The sequence below is a fragment of the Ranitomeya variabilis genome, chromosome 4, assembly GCF_051348905.1.
Source record: "Ranitomeya variabilis isolate aRanVar5 chromosome 4, aRanVar5.hap1, whole genome shotgun sequence".
NCBI lineage: Eukaryota > Metazoa > Chordata > Amphibia > Anura > Dendrobatidae > Ranitomeya > Ranitomeya variabilis.
The window spans coordinates 485,023,540-485,045,439 of NC_135235.1; the positions used below are offsets into that span (position 1 = coordinate 485,023,540).

At 48.6% G+C, this 21,900-nt stretch overlaps 1 protein-coding gene across 2 annotated transcripts in view; it reads right to left on the reverse strand.

The window, feature by feature from the left end:
* Nucleotides 1–1,343, reverse strand: part of SAMHD1 (SAM and HD domain containing deoxynucleoside triphosphate triphosphohydrolase 1) — a 610,883-nt gene extending 609,540 nt beyond the window's left edge. Inside the window, exon 1 of one of the 2 annotated variants that reach the window (XM_077251917.1) lies at nucleotides 1,026–1,337. In XM_077251917.1, coding sequence (XP_077108032.1) covers nucleotides 1,026–1,218 — 193 coding nt within the window. In that variant the 5' untranslated portion in view covers nucleotides 1,219–1,337. Of the gene's footprint in view, nucleotides 1–1,025 lie in introns of both variants that reach the window. The other variant, XM_077251916.1, reaches the window with a different exon arrangement.
* Nucleotides 1,344–21,900: the final 20,557 nt, after the last annotated feature.

Genomic DNA, 21,900 nt, shown 5'->3' on the forward strand with positions numbered 1-21,900 from the left:
ACCATTTGTTTCCAGCAGCAGTAAGTTCTCCGCTGTAGAGCAGCACAGCTCTGTCAATTGTATAGTGGCTGAAAATGGGTCAAAAGGCAGATGTGCCATACCTGGCTGTGGCCACTACACCATTAAAGGGAACCTGTCACCCCCAAAATGGAAGTTGAGCTAAACCCACCGGCATCAGGGGCTTATCTACAGCATTCTGTAATGCTGTAGATAAGCCCCCGATGTAACCTGAAAGATGAGAAAGGTTACATTATACTCACCTGGGCGGTCCTGATGCGGTTCTGGCCTGATTGTGTGCGGCGGTCCGGCGCCTTCCATCCTCACAGGATGACGTCTTCTTCCTTGCTTCTGTCGCGGATCCGGCGCAGGCGTACCTTGTCTGTCCTGTTGAGGGCAGAGCAAAGTACTGCAGTGCACAGGCCTCTCTGACCTCTCCCAGCCCCTGCGCACTCCAGTACTTACTCTGCCCTCAACAGGACAGACAAGGTACGCCTGCGCCGGATCCGCGACAGAAGCAAGGAAGAGGACGTCATTGTAAGAAGATGGGAGGCCCCGGACTGGACCGCGACGCCCATCGGGCCGGACCACAACCGGACTGCCCCCGGGTGAGTATAACCTAACTTGTTTTTCTTATCTTTCATCTTATATCGGCCAAACCTGGTGACAGGTTCCCTTTAATCAGTAGTGAACAATCCTTGCAGATCCCTGCTTATTCTAGACTTCGGAGTCCAGTGGGTGGAGTTACTACATGACTGAGCTCTCCCCTGCCTGCAGTCATTCAGCACTGAGACCCCAGCCGGTTGGGTGATGGGCCTCTGGTGACCCCCGCCTGTGTGCAGCACGTACACTTGTGCTCCATGTACCCAGCCGAGCGCTGTCCTACTATATACTGAGTGTGCCCGGAGTGCCTGGCCACTGCGCAGCCTGTGGTGATGGCAGAGGTAGAGCCACAGCACGCATGCCCAGTGACGGCTCAGGAGATGCACCACTGCTACCCCAGCATTCCCGGACAGCTGCATCCTCACCTCGGAATGCCTCCTGCACCTCTGCGTGCCCCTGCCTCACCAGGAATAGGCACACGTCGTCCACATCCCAGGCCTCATAGTCCTCGCTCGCAGCCTCCTCCTCACACCATTTCCTCGCCAGTTTCTCGGGGGTGACGCAGTCGTTCTCCCGCACCGGGGAGGCCTCGTAGCGACCGCGCTTCATGCAGCTCATTCTGGCTGGTGCGGAGCAGCTGTGAGGAGGCACGGGGCCGAGAGCTGCGAGAGGAGGAAGCCGGCAAGTGACGTCACGGCAGGAGCCTCACAGACCAGGCGGGAGCTCCGCCCCTCAGTGTGTGTAAGGCTACGTTCACATTTGCGGTGTGCGCCGCAGCGTCGCCGCCGCAACGCACAGCGCAAATGTGAACACATGCACAACGCAGCTTTTTGCGCCGCATGCGTCCTTTTTTTCATTGATTTTGGACGCAGCAAAAATGCAACTTGCTGCGTCCTCCGCGACCGGACGCGGGCGCCGCAGGGACGCATGCGGCGCAAAAAGCAAGTGCACCGCATGTCCATGCGCCCCCATGTTAAATATAGGGGCGCATGATGCATGCGGCGCCGCTGCGGCGCCCGCCGCTGCGGCGGGCGCCGCTAATGTGAACGTAGCCTAAGGGTATGTCTCCACGTTCAGGATTGCATCAGGATTTGGTCAGGATTTTCCATCAGTATTTGTAAGCCAAAACCAGGAGTGGGTGATAAATGCAGAAGTGGTGCATATGCTTCTATTATACTTTTCCTCTGATTGTTCCACTCCTGGTTTTGGCTTACAAATACTGATGGAAAATCCTGACCAAATACTGATGCAATCCTGAACGTGGAGACATACCCTAACCGTAACACCGTACATTACTGAGTGTGGAGGTCTGAGGGGCGGCACCTTACATTACTGCGGGGGTCTGAGGGGCGGCACCTTACATTACTGGGGGGGTCTGAGGGGCGGCACCTTACATTACTGAGTGTGGAGGTCTGAGGGGCGGCACCTTACATTACTGAGTGTGGAGGTCTGAGGGGCGGCACCTTACATTACTGCGGGGGTCTGAGGGGCGGCACCTTACATTACTGGGGGGGTCTGAGGGGCGGCACCTTACATTACTGAGTGTGGAGGTCTGAGGGGCGGCACCTTACATTACTGCGGGGGTCTGAGGGGCGGCACCTTACATTACTGAGTGTGGAGGTCCGAGGGGTGGCACCTTACATTACTGGGGGGGGTCTGAGGGACGGCACCTTACATTACTGCAGGGGTCTGAGGGGAGGCACTTTACATTACTGCAGGGGTCTGAGGGGAGGCACCTTACATTACTGAGTGTGGAGGTCTGAGGGGCGGCACCGTACATTACTGGAGGGGTCTGAGGGGCGGCACCTTACATTACTGCAGGGGTCTGAGGGGAGGCACCTTACATTACTGAGTGTTGAGGTCTGAGGGGCGGCACCTTACAATTACTGGGGGGGGGTCTGAGGGGAGGCACCTTACAATTACTGCATGGGTCTGAGGGGCGGCACTTTACAATTACTGGGGGGGTCTGAGGGGTGGCGCCTTACATTACTGAGTGTGGAGGTCTGAGGGGCGGCACCTTACATTAATGGGGGGGTCTGAGGGACGGCACCTTACATTACTGCGGGGGTCTGAGGGGAGGCACCTTACATTACTGCGGGGGTCTGAGGGGAGGCACCTTACATTACTGGGGGGGTCTGAGGGGAGGCACCTTACATTACTGCAGGGGTCTGAGGGGCGGCACCTTACATTACTGGGGGGTCTGAGGGGAGGCACCTTACATTACTGCAGGGGTCTGAGGGGAGGCACCTTACACTACTGAGTGTGGAGGTCTGAGGGGCGGCACCTTACACTACTGAGTGTGGAGGTCCGAGGGGCAGCACCTTACATTGCTGCAGGGGTCTGAGGGGAGGCACCTTACGTTACTGGGGGGTCTGAGGGGCGGCACCTTACACTGGGGAGGTCTGAGGGGCGGCACCTTACATTACTGTGGGGGTCTGAGGGGCGGCACCGTACTTTACTGAGTGGGGGGGTCTGAGGGGCGGCACCTTACATTACTGAGTGTTGAGGTCTGAGGGGCGGCACCTTACAATTACTGGGGGGGGTCTGAGGGGCGGCACCTTACATTACTGCGGGGGTCTGAGGGGCGGCACCTTACATTACTGCGGGGGTCTGAGGGGCGGCACCTTACATTACTGGGGGGTCTCAAGGGCGGCACCTTACATTACTGCGGGAGTCTTAGGGACGGCACCTTACATTTGCAGGGGTCTGAGGGGTGGCACCTTACATTACTGGGGGGGTCTGAGGGGCGGCACCTTACATTACTGCGGGGGTCTGAGGGGCGGCACCTTACATTACTGCGGGGGTCTGAGGGGCGGAATCTTACATTACTGCGGGGGTCTGAGGGGCAGCACCTTACATTACTGCAGGGGTCTGAGGGGCGGCACCTTACATTACTGCGGGGGGGGGGGGTGAGGGGAGGCACCTTACATTACTGCAGGGGTCTGAGGGGAGGCACCTTACATTACTGCAGGGGTCTGAGGGGAGGCACCTTACATTACTGCAGGGGTCTGAGGGGGGGCACCTTACATTACTGAGGGGAGGTCTGAGGGGCAGCACCTTACATTACTGAGTGTGGAGGTCCGAGGGGTGGCATCTTACATTACTGAGTGTTGAGGTCTGAGGGGCGGCACCTTACAATTACTGGGGGGGGTCTGAGGGGAGGCACCTTACAATTACTGCATGGGTCTGAGGGGCGGCACTTTACAATTACTGGGGGGGTCTGAAGGGTGGCGCCTTACATTACTGAGTGTGGAGGTCTGAGGGGCGGCACCTTACATTACTGGGGGGGTCTGAGGGACGGCACCTTACATTACTGCGGGGGTCTGAGGGGAGGCACCTTACATTACTGCTGGGGTCTGAGGGGCGGCACCTTACATTACTGGGGGGGTCTGAGGGGAGGCACCTTACATTACTGCAGGGGTCTGAGGGGCGGCACCTTACATTACTGGGGGGTCTGAGGGGAGGCACCTTACATTACTGCGGGGGTCTGAGGGGCAGTACCTAACATTACTGCGGGGGTCTGAGGGGCGGCACCTTACATTACTGCGGGGGTCTGAGGGGCGGAATCTTACATTACTGCGGGGGTCTGAGGGGCAGCACCTTACATTACTGCGGGGGTCTGAGGGGCCGCACCTTACATTACTGCGGGGGTCTGAGGGGCCGCACCTTACATTACTGCGGGGGGGTGAGGGGAGGCACCTTACCTTACTGCAGGGATCTGAGGGGAGGCACCTTACATTACTGCAGGGGTCTGAGGGGAGGCACCTTACATTACTGCAGGGGTCTGAGGGGAGGCACCTTACATTACTGAGTGTGGAGGTCTGAGGGGCAGCACCTTACATTACTGAGTGTGGAGGTCCGAGGGGTGGCACCTTGCATTACTGGGGGGGGTCTGAGGGACGGCACCTTACATTACTGCAGGAATCTGAGGGGAGGCACCTTACATTACTGCAGGGGTCTGAGGGGAGGCACCTTACACTACTGAGTGTGGAGTGTTATGACCTGGTGGTTAAGGAGCAACACTGATATGACCTGGTGGTTAAAGAGCAACATGGGACGAGCTCTGAGGAGGTGGTATCTTTACTGACCGCAGTTCCTAATCCTAACACCAACACTAGTAATAGCCGTGGGATGTTCCTGTCACTCCCTAGACACCTCGTCACAGCCTGACAACTAACTACCCCTAAAGATGGAAACAGAAAGCTATCTTTCCTCAGAGAAAACCCCCAAAGGAAAGATAGCCCCCCACAAATATTGACTGTGAGTGGAGAGGGAAATGACATACACAGAAATTAAAATAGAATTCAGCAAAGGAGGCCAATACTAATCTAGATAGACAGAATAGGAAAGGTTACTGTGCGGTCAGTAGTAAAAACTAAAAATCCTCGCAGAGTTTACAAAAATGATCTCCACACCGACTCACGGTGTGGAGGGCAAATCTGCTTCCCCTGAGCTTCCAGCTAGCCTGAATATATCATGATGACAAGCTGGACAAAAAGAAACATAACATGGGCTGAGAAATAAAGTCCACAGCAAATGGACAACCAAAGAACTAGCAAAAACTTATCTTTTGCTGAAATGGACCGGCCATAGGAGAAATCCAAGGAGAGATCTGAATCCAACCCTGAAACATTGACAGCTGGCATGAACTGAAGACCAGAGCCAGGTTAAATAGCAAAGCCAGGAGAGATGATCAGTGAAAGCAGCTGCTACAGCTAAACTCAAGGAGCAGCAGTTCCACTCGAAACCACCAGAGGGAGCCCAAGGGCAGAACTCACAAAAGTACCATTCAAAAAATAATGGGACCAAATCAGAGGAGGAAGGCAACTTAGGCAAAGGTACCAAATGGACCATCTTAGAAAACCGGTCACAAACCACCCAGATGACAGACATCTTCTGAGAAACAGGAAGATCAGAAATAAAATCCATGGAAATATGCATCCAAGGCCTCTCAGGGACCGGCAAAGGCAAAAGCAACCCACTAGCACGGGAACAGCAAGGCTTGGCCCGGGCACAAGTCCCACAGGACTGCACAAAAGAACGCACATCCCGCGACAAGGAAGGCCACCAAAAGGACCTAGCAACCAACTCTCTGGTACCAGAAATCCCAGGATGACCAGCCAATACTGAACAATGAACCTCAGAAATTACCTTACTAGTCCATCTATCAGGAACAAACAGTTTTCCCACTGGACAGCGGTCAGGTCTATCAGCCTGAAACTCCCGAAGCACCCGCCGTAAATCAGGAGAGATGGCAGAAAGAATCACCCCCTCCTGGAGAATACCAGCCGGCTCAAGGACTCCCGGAGAATCAGACAAAAAACTCCTAGAAAGGGCATCAGCCTTCACATTCTTAGATCCCGGAAGACACGAGACCACAAAATCAAAACGGGAGAAAAACAGAGACCATCGAGCTTGTCTAGGATTCAACCGCTTGGCAGACTCAAGGTAAATCAGATTCTTATGATCGGTCAAGACCACAACGCGATGCTTGGCTCCCTTCAAGCCAATGTCGCCACTCCTCAAATGCCCACTTCATAGCCAACAACTCCCGATTGCCGACATAATAATTACGCTCAGCAGGCGAAAACTTTCTGGAGAAGAAAGCGCACGGTTTCATCCAAGAGCCATCAGAACTTCTCTGAGACAAAACGGCCCCTGCCCCAATCTCAGAAGCGTCAACCTCAACCTGAAAAGGGAGAGAAACATCTGGCTGACGCAACACAGGGGCAGAAGTAAAACGACGTTTAAGCTCCTGAAAGGCCTCAACAGCCGCAGAGGACCAATTCATCACATCAGCGCCTTTCTTCGTCAAATCGGTCAGAGGTTTAACCACACTGGAAAAATTAACAATGAAGCGGCGATAAAAATTAGCAAAGCCCAAAAATTTCTGAAGGCTCTTCACAGATGTTGGTTGAGTCCAATCATGAATGGCCTGGACCTTAACAGGGTCCATTTCAATAGCCGAAGGAGAAAAAATGAAACCCAAAAAAGAAACCTTCTGAACTCCAAAGAGGCACTTAGACCCCTTCACAAACAACGCATTAGCACGAAGGACCTGAAATACCATCCTGACCTTCACATGAGACTCCCAATCATCGGAAAAAAACAAAATATCATCCAAATATACAATCATGAATTTATCCAGATAATTCCGGAAGATATCATGCATAAAGGACTGAAACACAGATGGAGCATTAGAGAGCCCGAATGGCATCACAAGGTATTCAAAATGGCCTTCGGGCATATTAAATGCTGTTTTCCATTCATCACCCTGTTTAATACGAACAAGATTATACGCCCCTCGAAGGTCGATCTTGGTAAACCAACTAGCCCCCTTAATCCGAGCAAACAAATCAGAAAGCAAAGGTAATCTATACAGGGCCTCAAGGAGCCATCCTTCTTGGCAACAAAAAAGAACCCCGCTCCCAACGGTGACGAAGACGGGCGAATATGCCCCTTCTCCAAAGACTCCTTTACATAACTCCACATAGCGGCATGCTCTGGCACTGACAGATTGAAAAGTCGACCCTTAGGGAACTTACAGCCAGGAATCAAGTTAATAGCACAATCGCAGTCCTTATGAGGAGGAAGGGAACTGGACTTGGGCTCATCAAATATATCCTGGAAATCCGACAAAAACTCAGGAACTTCAGAAGAGGGGGAAGAGGAAATTGACATCAAAGGAACATCACTATGTATCCCTTGACAACCCCAACTAGTCACAGACATAGATTTCCAATCCAGCACTGGATTATGTACCTGTAACCATGGAAAACCCAGCACAACAACATCATGCAAATTATGCAACACCAAAAAGCGAATATTTTCCTGATGTGCTGAAGCCATGTACATGGTCAACTGTGTCCAGTACTGAGGTTTATTCTTGGCCAATGGCGTAGCATCAATCCCCCATAAGGGAATAGGGCTCTGCAAAGGCTCCAAGGAAAAACCACAGCGTTTGGCAAATTCTAAGTCCATTAAGTTCAGGGCAGCGCCTGAATCCACAAATGCCATAACAGAAAAGGACGACAATGAGCAAATCAGGGTAACAGACAAGAGAAATTTAGGCTGTACAGTACTAATGGTAACAGACCTAGCGACCCTCTTAGTACGCTTAGGGCAATCAGAAATAGCATGAGTAGAGTCACCACAGTAAAAACACAGCCCATTTTGACGTCTGAATTCCTGCCGTTCTGCTCTAGTCAAAATCCTATCACATTGCATAGGCTCAGGACTCTGCCCAGAGGACACCGCCATATGGTGCACAACCTTGCGCTCGCGCAGGCGCCGATCAATCTGAATGGCCAAAGACATTGATTCGTTCAAACCAGCAGGCGTGGGGAACCCCACCATAACATCTTTAAGGGCTTCAGAAAGACCCTTTCTGAAAATTGCTGCCAGGGCATACTCATTCCATTTTGTGAGCACAGACCACTTTCTAAATTTCTGGCAGTATACTTCTGCCGCTTCCTGACCCTGACCCTGACACAGAGCCAGCAAGATTTTTTCTGCCTGATCCACAGAATTAGGTTTGTCATACAGCAATCCGAGCGCTTGAAAAAATGCGTCTACAATGAGCAATGCAGGATTCCCTTGCTCAAGGGAGAATGCCCAGTCCTGCGGGTCTCCACGCAGCAGAGAAATGACAATCTTCACCTGCTGAATGGGGTCACCAGAGGAATGGGGTCTCAGAGCAGAAAACAATCTGCAGTTATTTTTAAAGTTCAAAAATTTAGATCTATCCCCAGAAAACAAATCAGGAATAGGAATTCTAGACTCTAAAACCGGAGTCTGAACAACATAATCTTGGATACTCTGTACCCTTGCAGCGATTTGATCCACACGCGAGAACAGACCCTGAACCTCCATATCAGCAACAGAATCCTGAACCACCCAGAGATTAAGGGGAAAAAAAGACAAAACAGGCTGCAAAGGAAAAAAAATGGCTCAGAACTTTTTTTTCCCCTCTTTTGAGATGCATTCAACACATTGCGGGCCAGCTGTACTGTTATGACCTGGTGGTTAAGGAGCAACACTGATATGATCTGGTGGTTAGAGAGCAACATGGGACGAGCTCTGAGGAGGTGGTATCTTTACTGACCGCAGTTCCTAATCCTAACACCAACACTAGTAATAGCCGTGGGATGTTCCTGTCACTCCCTAGACACCTCGTCACAGCCCGAGAACTAACTACCCCTAAAGATGGAAACAGAAAGCTATCTTGCCTCAGAGAAAACCGCCAAAGGAAAGATAGCCCCCCACAAATATTGACTGTGAGTGGAGAGGGAAATGACATGCACAGAAATGAAAACAGAATTCAGCAAAGGAGGCCAATACTAATCTAGATAGACAGAATAGGAAAGGTTACTGTGCGGTCAGTATTAAAAACTAAAAATCCACGCAGAGTTTACAAAAATGATCTCCACACCGACTCACGGTGTGGAGGGCAAATCTGCTTCCCCAGAGCTTCCAGCTAGCCTGAATATATCATGATGACAAGCTGGACAAAAAGAAACATAACATGGGCTGAGAAATAAAGTCCACAGCAAATGGACAACCAAAGAACTAGCAGAAACTTATCTTTTGCTGAAATGGACCGGCCATAGGAGAAATCCAAGGAGAGATCTGAATCCAACCCTGAAACATTGACAGCTGGCATGAACTGAAGACCAGAGCCAGGTTAAATAGCAAAGCCAGGAGAGACGATCAGTGAAAGCAGCTGCTACAGCTAAACTCAAAGAGCAGCAGTTCCACTCAAACCACCAGAGGGAGCCCAAGGGCAGAACTCACAAAAGTACCATTCACAACCACAGGAGGGAGCCCAAGAACGGAATTCACAACAGTGGAGGTTTGAGGGGCGGCACCTTACACTACTGAGTGTGGAGGTCTGAGGGGCGGCACCTTACACTACTGAGTGTGGAGGTCTGAGGGGCGGCACCTTACACTACTGAGTGTGGAGGTCTGAGGGGTGGCACCTTACACTGTGTTCCAAATTATTATGCAAATTGGATTTAAGTGTCATAAAGATTTAATTGTTTTGTTTTTCAAATAAACTCATGGATGGTATTGTGTCTCAGGGCTCAATGGATCACTGAAATCAATCTTAAACACATGTGATAATTGGTTTTCCAGGTGATTCTAATTAAAGGAAAACTACTTAAAAATGATGTTCCACATTATTAAGCAGGTCACAGTTTTTAAGTAACATGGGAAAGAAAAAGGATGTCTCTGCTGCTGAAAAGCATCAAATAGTGCATTGCCTTGGTGAAGGGATAAAAACATTAGAAATTTTCCAAAAACATAAGCGTGATCATCGTACTGTTAAGAGATTTGTGGCTGTATCTGAGCACAAATGTGTTTGTGCTGATAAAGGCATAATGAGGAAGATTTCTGCCAGGCAAGTTCATCGGATTAAGAGAGCAGCTGCTAAAAAGCCATTACAAAGCAGCAAACAGATATTTGAAGCTGCTGGTGCCTCTGGAGTCCCTCGAACCTCAAGGTGTAGGCTCCTTCAAAGGCTTGCTGTGGTGCATAAACCTACTATTCGGCCACCCTTAAACAGTGTTCACAAGCAGAAAGGGTTGTATTGGGCCCACACATACATGAAGACTAATTTCCAAACAGTCTTGTTTACTGATAAGTGTTGAGCAACCCTGGATGGTCCAGATGGATGGAGTAGTGGATGGTTGGTTGATGGCCACCATGTCCCAACAAGGCTGCAACGTCAGCGAGGAGGTGGAGGAGTCATGTTTTGGGCCAGAATCATGGGAAACAGCTGGTAAGGCCCTTTAAGGTTCCTGAAGGTGTGAAAATGACCTCTGCAAAGTATATAGAGTTTCTGACTGACAACTTTCTTCTATGGTCTAAAAAGCAGAAACGTGCCTTCAGGAGCAAAATCATCTTCATGCTGACAATGCCCCATCTCATGCTGCAAAGAATACCTCTGAGTCATTGGCTGCTATGGGCATAAAAGGAGATAAACTCATTGTGTGGCCACCATCTTCCCCTGACCTCAACCCTATAGAGAACCTTTAGAGGATCATCAAACAAAAGATCTATGAGGGTGGGAGGCAGTTCACATCCAAACAGTGGCTCTGGGAGGCTATTCCAACTTCATGCAAGGAAATACAAGCAGAAACTCTCAAAAAACTCACAAGTTCAATGGATGCAAGAATTGTGAAGGTGACATCAAAGAAGGGTCCTATGTTAACATGTAACTTGGCCTGTTGGGATGTTTTGGCGTTAAATAGCTTTTTTGTTCAGTGAATGTGACCTCCTAATGCTGCAAATTCCACATTCTACATTACTGCGGGGGTCTGAGGGGCGGCACCTTACATTACTGCGGGGGTCTGAGGGGCGGAATCTTACATTACTGCGGGGGTCTGAGGGGCAGCACCTTACATTACTGCGGGGGTCTGAGGGGCGGCACCTTACATTACTGCGGGGGTCTGAGGGGCGGCACCTTATGTTACTGGGTGGTCTGAGGGGCAGCACCTTACATTACTGCGGGAGTCTGAGGGGCGGCACCTTACATTACTGCGGGGGTCTGAGGGGTGGCACCTTACATTACTGGGGGGTCTGAGGGGCGGCACCTTACGTTACTGGGTGGTCTGAGGGGCGGCACCTTACATTACTGCGGGGGTCTGAGGGGCGGCACCTTACATTACTGCGGGGTCTGAGGGGCGGCACCTTACGTTACTGGGTGGTCTGAGGGGCGGCACCTTACATTACTGCGGGGGTCTGAGGGGCGGCACCTTACATTACTGCGGGGGTCTGAGGGGCGGAATCTTACATTACTGTGGGGGTCTGAGGGGCAGCACCTTACATAACTACGGGGGTCTGAGGGGCGGAACCTTACATTACTGCGGGGGTCTGAGGGGCGGAATCTTACATTACTGCGGGGGTCTGAGGGGCAGCACCTTACATTACTGCGGGGGTCTGAGGGGCGGCACCTTACATTACTGCGGGGGGGTGAGGGGCTGCACCTTACAATTACTAGGGGGGGTCTGAGGGGCGGCACCTTACATTACTGGGGGGGTCTGAGGGGCGGCACATTACATTACTGCGGGGGTCTGAGGGGCGGCACCTTACATTACTGCGGGGGTCTGAGGGGCGGCTCCTTACATTACTGCGGGGGTCTGAGGGGCGGCACCTTACATTACTGCGGGGGTCTGAGGGGCGGCACCTTACACTACTGCGGGGGTCTGAGGGGCGGAACCTTACATTACTGTGGGGGTCTGAGGGGTGGCACCTTACGTTACTGGGTGGTCTGAGGGGCGGCACCTTACATTACTGCGGGAGTCTGAGGGGTGGCACCTTACATTACTGCAGGGGTCTGAGGGGTGGCACCTTACATTACTGGGGGGGTCTGAGGGGCGGCACCTTACATTACTGCGGGGTCTGAGGGGCAGCACCTTACATTACTGCGGGGGTCTGAGGGGCAGAATCTTACATTACTGTGGGGGTCTGAGGGGCAGCACCTTACATTGCTACGGGGGTCTGAGGGGCGGCACCTTACATTACTGCGGGGGTCTGAGGGGCGGAATCTTACATTACTGCGGGGGTCTGAGGGGCAGCACCTTACATTACTGCGGGGGTCTGAGGGGCGGCACCTTACATTACTGCGGGGGGGTGAGGGGCGGCACCTTACAATTACTAGGGGGGTCTGAGGGGCGGCACCTTACATTACTGGGGGGGTCTGAGGGGCGGCACATTACATTACTGCGGGGGTTTGAGGGGCGGCACCTTACATTACTGCGGGGGTCTGAGGGGCGGCTCCTTACATCTCTGCGGGGGTCTGAGGGGCGGCACCTTACATTACTGCGGGGGTCTGAGGGGCGGCACCTTACACTACTGCGGGGGTCTGAGGGGCGGAACCTTACATTACTGTGGGGGTCTCAGGGGCGGCACCTTACATTACTGCTGGGGTCTTAGTGGCAGCGCCTTACATTACTGTGGGGGTCTGCGGGGTGGCAACCTACATTACTTTGGAGTGCTGTCAGCTCTCCTGTACTGCACCTCTCCATATTGGCTGCTTGAGATGGAATCTACTGCAAATGGCCTTGTAATGAGACAAGCTTTACTACTGCGCTGTATTCTAATCTCACTTAGGCCAGGTTCACACTGCGCTGCGTTGCAGGCGTCCGTTAGACGGACTACGTTACACTGTGGCATAACGCGGTGTAACGCAGTCCGTTAACGCCGCCATTAATTCCTATGTCGGATGCATTGCTAGCGCACGCCCACAATGGGCGTGCGCTAGCGATGTGCCTTCATTGAGTGATGGACCCTGGGACGCGGGCTGCAGCGTTTCCGGGTCCTTCACTGCTAGTGCAGATATAGCATCTGCTAGCTCTATCTGCGCTAGCCCGCTGACATACTGGCACTTGCGTTAACAGCAGCCCGTTAACGCATGTGTTGAACGGGCTGCTGTTAACGCAGTGTGAACCTGGCCTTACTGATGGGTCTTGCGTGACCAATCTGAGACAAAGATCCGCTTCCTGCTGGAAATGACGGGATCCAACACCCCACTGAGAGCCAGTGAATTCTCTGAATATCTCTCATTGGGCATAAAATGATGTTGATTGCCCTCTAGTGATGAGCGAGCACTAAAATACTCAAATTATACGCAATTGTACGCAAATCGTAATGCTCAACCCAAGTAACAGGTATAATGAAAGTTAATGGGAAAGTCAAGCGTTTTTCGGTGCCCCTCCTCCTAGGAGCTTTGCAGTGGGTCTAACAATTGCTGAAAACAATGGAAACAGTACTGAAATGGGATGGAAACAGCAAGGGGAAGACCCCTGGAAGCATCTCTGAAGTAACTGCGGGAACAGTGTTGTCAAGAGTATTATGCCACTTTTACAGACTGACAATAAAACGTACAAAACCGCGGTTAAATTGGATTTGACTTAGAAAAAATGCTAAGACACATTCTTCGTAGAATAATGACTTGTATAATAAAAAGTGAAAAAAATGCTCCTACACACCTTGGGCTACGTTCACATGCAGTGTTTTTGCACATTTGCAATGCTTTCAATGGTGAACAAAATATTCAAGAAATATAATTTTATCATTTTTATACCTTATCTGGCCATGTAGTGTATGAGACTTGATTAGAGACATCCTGTTTCATTTATGTAGGGACTCTGAAAGGCACAATTTTTTTTTCAGGGCCGTCAGGCAGCCATCGCTATTTGTATAGGGCCATCAGCTGGCCCTTACTATTGTTACAGGACCAGCAGGTAGCCCCCACTATTGTAAGGGGGCCATCAGGCGGCCCTCATTCTAATTTTAGAGGGCCAGCAGCCAGCCCTTCCTAAGCATTTTTGGAAGGCCTGCAAATGGCATTTTTTTTTCATGTTAATACTGTAAAGTTTGAAACTTGGAGGGCAAGCAGGTGGCCCTCACAAATTATAGAAGGCCAGCAGGCGTCTTGTGGACAGATAAGACCAAGATAGAGTTTTTTGGTGAAGCACATCATTTTACTGTTTACTGTAAATGGAATGAGGCCTACAAATAAAATAACACAGTAGTTTCAGTCAAATATGGTGGAGGTTCAAACAAATTGTGGGGTTTACTGCCTGTGGCCTTGGGTGCCTTGACTGTGTGCAAGGCATCATGAAATGTGAAGATTCTCAAGGGATTTTGGGTCGCAATGTAGTTCCCGGGGTCAAAAAGCTGGGTTTGCAGTCTAGGTCATGGGTTTTCCAGCAGAACCACCCAGAAAAAGATGGAAAAAAATCGCTGGAGAGTTCAGAAGTGGTAATTCCAGCTCCGGTAGCGTAAAGTCTCCCACCACTACCTCTTACATACAGTTCAGATGCTACAGAGAAACTGCGAATGGACACATTAAATCAGTAAATTTTGCCTGCTTTGATGAATTTCTGAGTACATATCACCGTAAAAAACATGAATCTGTCAATGAGTGCATGGACAAAAGCAGCAGCAAGGATTAGAATTTTTGGGGAAAGGATATTTTCTGATGATTCATAAAGGGCTACCCAGAGTCCTAATCAAGAGTGAAAACTTTAATGTTACATTTTTTTTAGTTTCAAGGATTTTTATTAAGTTTTCAATTAAACGGTTGGGGAGTACAGAGAAAAAAAGGGGAGGAAGTAAGGGGTAGGATACAAGGGAGGAAAAGGACCAGGGGGATGGCATCACTAGTTAACATTCGCATACATAATATTCCACAATGAAAACATTTTCAAAAAATCACTATATTTAACACAAATTGAGGGATTACACTGGCGGTCTATCCATGGATACCATATATTAAAAAATTGTTCAAAGCTGTCAGTTCTTGTAGCTTCTATACGTTCATACAACATTAATGCGTTTACTCTATTTATAACCTCAGAAAAGGATAGTATTGAAGCCCTCTATTTAGAAGTTATGTGTATCCATGAGGCCATAGATATGAAGCTAATGAGCCTATTAGTTTTAATATTAGTGGAATATTGAAGTATTCCCCCAAAGTATATATTCAAATTGCCTCTTCAGAGAGGAAGAGGACTTGAACTCTATAGCGCCACCTATTAGAAGTAGCGATCCTACAAGTCACAATCAACCCTTTAATGAGTCTTGCAATATGACTTAGGATAAGAGCCAAATCAGTATCTCAATTTGCAGACACGGTGTTTCGGGCTGTTGGCCCTCATCAGTGCGAAGCATGAGAACTAATTTGGCTAGGTGAGAGGCTCTGGACTGAGGTCTAAGGGGTAAGGTTTCTCCTTATGGAGAGTGACATACCAGCTCTGGCTTGTCAAGGTAAGAAGGCTTATTCGCCCTGTAAAGCTCCTCTAGGAAATTTAACCCCTTCATGACCCAGCCTATTTTGACCTTAATGACCTGGCCGTTTTTTGCAATTCTGACCAGTGTCCCTTTATGAGGTAATAACTCCAGAACGCTTCAACGGATCCTAGCGATTCTGAGATTGTTTTTTTTTTACATATTGGGCTTCATGTTAGTGGTAAATTTAGGTCGATAATTTCTGCGTTTATTTGTGAAAAAAACAGAAATTTGGCGAAAATTTTGAAAATTTTACAATTTTCACATTTTGAATTTTTATTCTGTTAAACCAGAGAGTTATGTAACACAGAATAGTTAATAAATAACATTTCCTACATGTCTACTTTACATCAGCACAATTTTGTAAACAAAATTTTTTTTTGCTAGGAAGTTATAAGGGTTAAAATTTTACCAGTGATTTCTCATTTTTACAACAAAATTTACAAAACCATTTTTTTTAGGGACCACCTCACATTTGAAGTCAGTTTGAGGGTTCTATATGGCTGAAAATACCCAAAAGTGACACCATTCTAAAAACTGCACCCCTCAAGGTGCTCAAAACCACATTCAAGAAGTTTATTAACCCTTCAGGTGTTTCACAGCAGCAGAAGCAACATGGAAGGAAAAAGTGAACATTTAACTTTTTAGTCACAAAAATGATCTTTTAGCAACAATTTTTTTATTTTCCCAAGGGTAAAAGAAGAAACTGGACCACAAACGTTGTTGTCCAATTTGTCCTGAGTACGCTGATACCTCATATGTGGGGGTAAACCACTGTTTGGGGGCACGGCAGGGCTCGGAAGCAAAGGAGCGCCATTTGACTTTTTGAATGAAAAATTGGCTCCAATCTTTAGCGGACACCATGTTGCGTTTGGAGAGCCCCCGTGTGCCTAAACATTGGAGCTCCCCCACAAGTGACCCCATTTTGGAAACTAGACGCCCCAAGGAACTTATCTAGATGCATAGTGAGCACTTTAATCCCCCAGGTGCTTCACAAATTGATCCTTAAAAATGAAAAAGTACTTTTTTTTTCACAAAAAATTTCTTTTAGCCTCAATTTTTTCATTTTCACATGGGCAACAGGATAAAATGGATCCTAAAATTTGTTGGGCAATTTGTCCTGAGTACGCCGATACCTCATATGTGGGGGTAAACCACTTTTTGGGTGCACGGCAAGGCTCGGAAGGGAAGGCGCGCCATTTGACTTTTTGAATGAAAAATTATCTCCATCGTTAGCGGACACCATGTTGCGTTTGGAGAGACCCTGTGTTCCTAAACATTGAAGCTCCCCCACATGTGACCCCATTTTGGAAACTAGACCCCCCAAGGAACTTATCTAGATGCAAAGTGAGCACTTTAAACTCTCAGGTGCTTCACAAATTGATCCGTAAAAAATGAAAAAGTACTTTTTTTTCACAAAAAAATTCTTTTAGCCTCAATTTTTTCATTTTCACATGGGCAGCAGGATAAAATGGATCCTAAAATTTGTTGGGCAATTTCTCCTGAGTACGCCGATACCTCATATGTGGGGGTAAACCACTTTTTGGGTGCACGGCCAGGCTCAGAAGGGAAGGCGCGCCATTTGACTTTTTGAATGGAAAATTAGCTCCAATCGTTAGCGGACACCATGTCGCATTTGGAGAGCCCCTGTGTGCCTAAACATTGGAGCTCCCCCACAAGTGACCCCATTTTGGAACCTAGACCCCCCAATGAACTTATCTAGATGCATAGTGAGCACTAAACCCCAGCTGCTTCACAGAAGTTTATAACGCAGAGCCGTGAAAATAAAAAATAATTTTTCTTTCCTCAAAAATGATTTTTAGCCCGGAATTTTTTATTTTCCCAAGGGTAACAGGAGAAATTGGAACCTAAATGTTATTATCCAGTTTCTCCTGAGTACGCTGATAATTCATATGTGGGGGTAAACCACTGTTTGGGCGCACGGCAGGGCTCGGAAGGGAAGGCACGCCATTTGGCTTTTTGAATGGAAAATTAGCTCCAATCATTAGCGGACACCATGTCGCGTTTGGAGAGCACCTGTGTGCCTAAACATTGGAGCTCCCCTACAAGTGACCCCATTTTGGAAACTAGACCCCCCAAGGAACTTATCTAGATGCATAGTGAGCACTTTAAACCCCCAGCTGCTTCACAGAAGTTTATAACGCAGAGCCATGAAAATAAAAAATAATTTTTCTTTTCTCAAAAAATGATTTTAGCCCCCAATTTTTTATTTTCCCAAGGGTAACAGGAGAAATTTGACCCCAAAAGTTGTGGTCCAGTTTCTCCTGAGTACGCTGGTACCCCATATGTGGGGGTAAACCACTGTTTGGGCACATGCCGGGGCTCGGAAGGGAAGTAGTGACGTTTTGGAATGCAGACTTTGATGGAATGGTCTGCGGGCATCATGTTACGTTTGCAGAGCCCCTGATGTGCCTAAACAGTAGAAACCCCCCACAAGTGACCCCATTTTGGAAACTAGACCCCCCAAGGAACTTATCTAGTTGTGTGGTGAGCACGTTCAACCCCCAAGTGCTTCACAGAAGTTTACAACGCAGAGCCATGAAAATAAAAAATCATTTTTCTTTCCTCAAAAAAGATGTTTTAGCAAGCAATTTTTTATTTTCCCAAGAGTAACAGGAGAAATTTGACCCCAAAAGTTGTTGTCCAGTTTCTCCTGAGTACGCTGATACCCCATATGTGGGGATAAACCACTGTTTGGGCGCACGTCAGGGCTCGGAAGGGAAGTAGTGACATTTTGAAATGCAGACTTTGATGGAAGCTCTGCGGGCATCACGTTGCGTTTGCAGAGCCCCTGATGTGCCTAAACAGTAGAAACTCCCCACAAGTGACCCCATTTTGGAAACTAGACCTCCCAAAGGAACTAATCTAGATGTGTGGTGAGCACTTTGAACCCCCAAGTGCTTCACAGAAGTTTATAACGCAGAGCCGTGAAAATAAAAAATCATTTTTCTTTCCTCAAAAATAATTTTTTAGCCTGCAATTTTTTATTTTCCCAAGGGTTACAGGAGAAATTGGACCCCAAAAGTTGTTGTCCAGTTTCTCCTGAGTACGCTGGTACCCCATATGTGGGGGTAAACCACTGTTTGGGCACACGTCGGGGCTCGGAAGGGAGAGAGCACCATTTGACTTTTTCAACGCAAGATTGGCTGGAATCAATGGTGGCGCCATGTCGCATTTGGAGACCCCCTGATGTGCCTAAACAGTGGAAACCCCTCAATTCTAACTCCAACACTAACCCCAACACACTCCTAACTCTAATCCCAACCCTAACCCCAACACACCCCTAACCCTAGTCTTAACCCTAATTCCAACCCTAACTCTAATTCCAACCCTAACCCTAAGGCTATGTGCCCACGTTGCGGATTTTTGAAAAATCCGTAGGTAAAACGCACTGCGCTTTACCTGCTGATTTACCGCAGATTCCCAGTGTTTTTTTGTGTGGATTTCACCTGCGGATTCCTATTATGGAGCAGGTGTAAAACGCTGCGAAATCCGCACAAAAAATTGACATGCTGCGGAAAATACAACGCAGTGTTTCCGCGCTGTATTTTCCGCACCATGGGCACAGCGGATTTGGTTTTCCATAGGTTTACGTGGTACTGTAAACGTGATGGAAAACTGCTACGAATCCGCAGTGACCAATCCGCTGCGGATCCGCAGCCAAATCTGCACCATGTTCACATAGCCTAATTCTAACCCTAATTCCAACCCTAGCCCTAAGTGCAACCCTATCCCTAAGTGCAACCCTAAGTGCAACCCTAAGTGCAGCCCTATCCCTAAGTGCAGCCCTATCCCTAAGTGCAGCCCTATCCCTAAGTGCAGCCCTATCCCTAAGTGCATCCCTAAGTGCAACCCTAAGTGCATCCCTAAGTGCATCCCTAAGTGCAACCCTAAGTGCATCCCTAAGTGCATCCCTAAGTGCATCCCCAAGTGCATCCCTAAGTGCATCCCTAAGTGCAACCCTAAGTGCATCCCTAAGTGCAACCCTAAGTGCAACCCTAAGTGCAACCCTAAGTGCATCCCTAAGTGCATCCCTAAGTGCAACCCTAAGTGCATCCCTAAGTGCATCCCTAAGTGCATCCCTAAGTGCAACCCTAAGTGCATCCCTAAGTGCATCCCTAAGTGCAACCCTATCCCTAAGTGCAACCCTATCCCTAAGTGCAACCCTAAGTGCATCCCTAAGTGCAACCCTAAGAGCATCCCTTAGTGCAACCCTAAGTGCATCCCTAAGTGCATCCCTAAGTGCAACCCTAAGTGCAACCCTAAGTGCATCCCTAAGTGCATCCCTAAGTGCAACCCTAAGTGCATCCCTAAGTGCAACCCTAAGTGCATCCCTAAGTGCATCCCTAAGTGCATCCCTAAGTGCAACCCTAAGTGCATACCTAAGTGCATCACTAAGTGAAACCCTAAGTGCAACCCTAAGTGCAACCCTAAGTGCAACCCTAAGTGCAACCCTAGCCCTAAGTGCAACCCTAGCCCTAAGTGCAACCCTAAGTGCAACCCTACCCCTAACCCTACCCCTAACCCTAACCCTAATGGAAAAACAAAAATAATTATATTTTCTGTATTTTATTATTGTCCCTACCTATGGGGGTGATAAAGGGGGGGAGTTATTTACTATTTTTTTTATTTTGATCGCTGTGATAGAACTTATCACAGCGACCAAAATGTGCAGGAACGAATCTGCCGGCTGGCAGATTCGGCGGGCGCACTGCGCATGCGCCCGCCATTTTCCAAGATGGCGGCGCCCATGAAGAAGACGGCCGGACACCGGAAGGGACATTGGAGCTAGGTAAGTATGGGGTGGTGGGATCGGAACACGGGGGGGGGGATCGGAGGACCTGGGGAGCGGACAGGAGGGAGGAGGGGAGCGGAACGGAGATCGGGGCAAAAAGGACGACTGGGGAGGTGATCGGTGGGGTGGGGTGGGGGCAGATCGGGGTCTCCAGCCATGGCAGATGCTATTGCAGCATCGGCCATGGCTGGATTGTAATATTTCACCATTTTCATAGGTGAAATATTACAAATCGCTCTGATTGGCAGTTTCACTTTCAACAGCCAATCAGAGCGATCGTAGCCACGGGGGGGTGAAGCCACCCCCCCTGGGCTGAAGTACCACTCCCCCTGTCTCTGCAGATCGGGTAAAATGGGAGTTAACCCTTTCACCCGATCTGCAGGGACGCGATCATTCTGTGACGCGATCATTCTGTGACACAGCATATGCGTCACAGGTCGGATTGGCACCGACTTTCATGACGCATACGCTGTGTCACAGGTCGGGAAGGGGTTAATGTGCAAATTGCCTCTTCAGAGAAAAAGAGGACTTAAACTCTATAGCGCCACCTATTGGAAGCAGCGATCCTACAAGTCACAATCAACCCTTTAACGAGTCTTGCAATATGACTTAGGATAAAAGCCAAATCACTATCTCAATTTGCAGACACGGTGTTTCGGGCTATTGGCCCTCGTCAGTCCAAAAGTAGGAATGCAAGATCAAGTTGCAGAGATTTATTGAATGTATTGTTAATTAGGGTAATGATATTTTGTGAAGATATTTCACAAGTGGGCAGGTCCACCAAATATGCACTCTATCACTTGGAACATGGCAACCCCTAAAACATCTGTCTGATACATTATTAGAAATCTTATGCATTTTCGTGTGGACATAGTATGTTCTATGTAACATTTTGAGAGCTGTTTCGGTTAAAGAAGTTTGATTGCTGCCTCTCGATAGGTTTTCACAGCAACGTGACCAGGTCTCACTACCTAACACACAACCCAAATCTTCTTCCCATTGCATCATAAAATCCATTTTTTTATTCTTAGGCAGAGTGTTAAATATAGAGTAAAGTAAGGAAATGATCCCATACCCAAGCGGGTTGGGAAGACATTTAAGTACAAAAACTGTAGGGGTATGTCTGTTTGAGCTACTTGAGTTTTTTCTAGCAAAATATAAAACTTGATTGATATGCATCATTTCTGTTAAGGGTGGGCTGTATTTCTGAATAAATTCTGACCTAGTCATAACAGTATTAGTTGGTGACCAGAGATGTTTCAAGATTATAATCATTTTGGATAACCACCATTAACTTCTAACCCAGTGATAAACATAGGATTGTAGAACAGAGACAATAGAGGGGGGCTTTTGATTGTAAGCGAAATCAGAACGTCAATTTTTTCCATAAAATTAGTGAGTGGTGGGTATACGCAAGGCTGCCACTAGGAATTTTGGGGCCCCATACAGGCAAAATTTTCAGGCTCCATTGAGACTCCACCCCAGCTCCACCTCCAACCCTCGAACATTCCACATTCCCACTGCCCACTCATAGTAAAACTCCTCATCTGCGCCACAATCTCAACCAATCACACATTAACTCCACATCTGCACCACGTCCTCACCAATTACACATTATCAGTTCCAATCTAACACCAGATCACATGCAAAGACAGCAGCTTTTGTTTTGGCTAATAGATTTTTTTTAA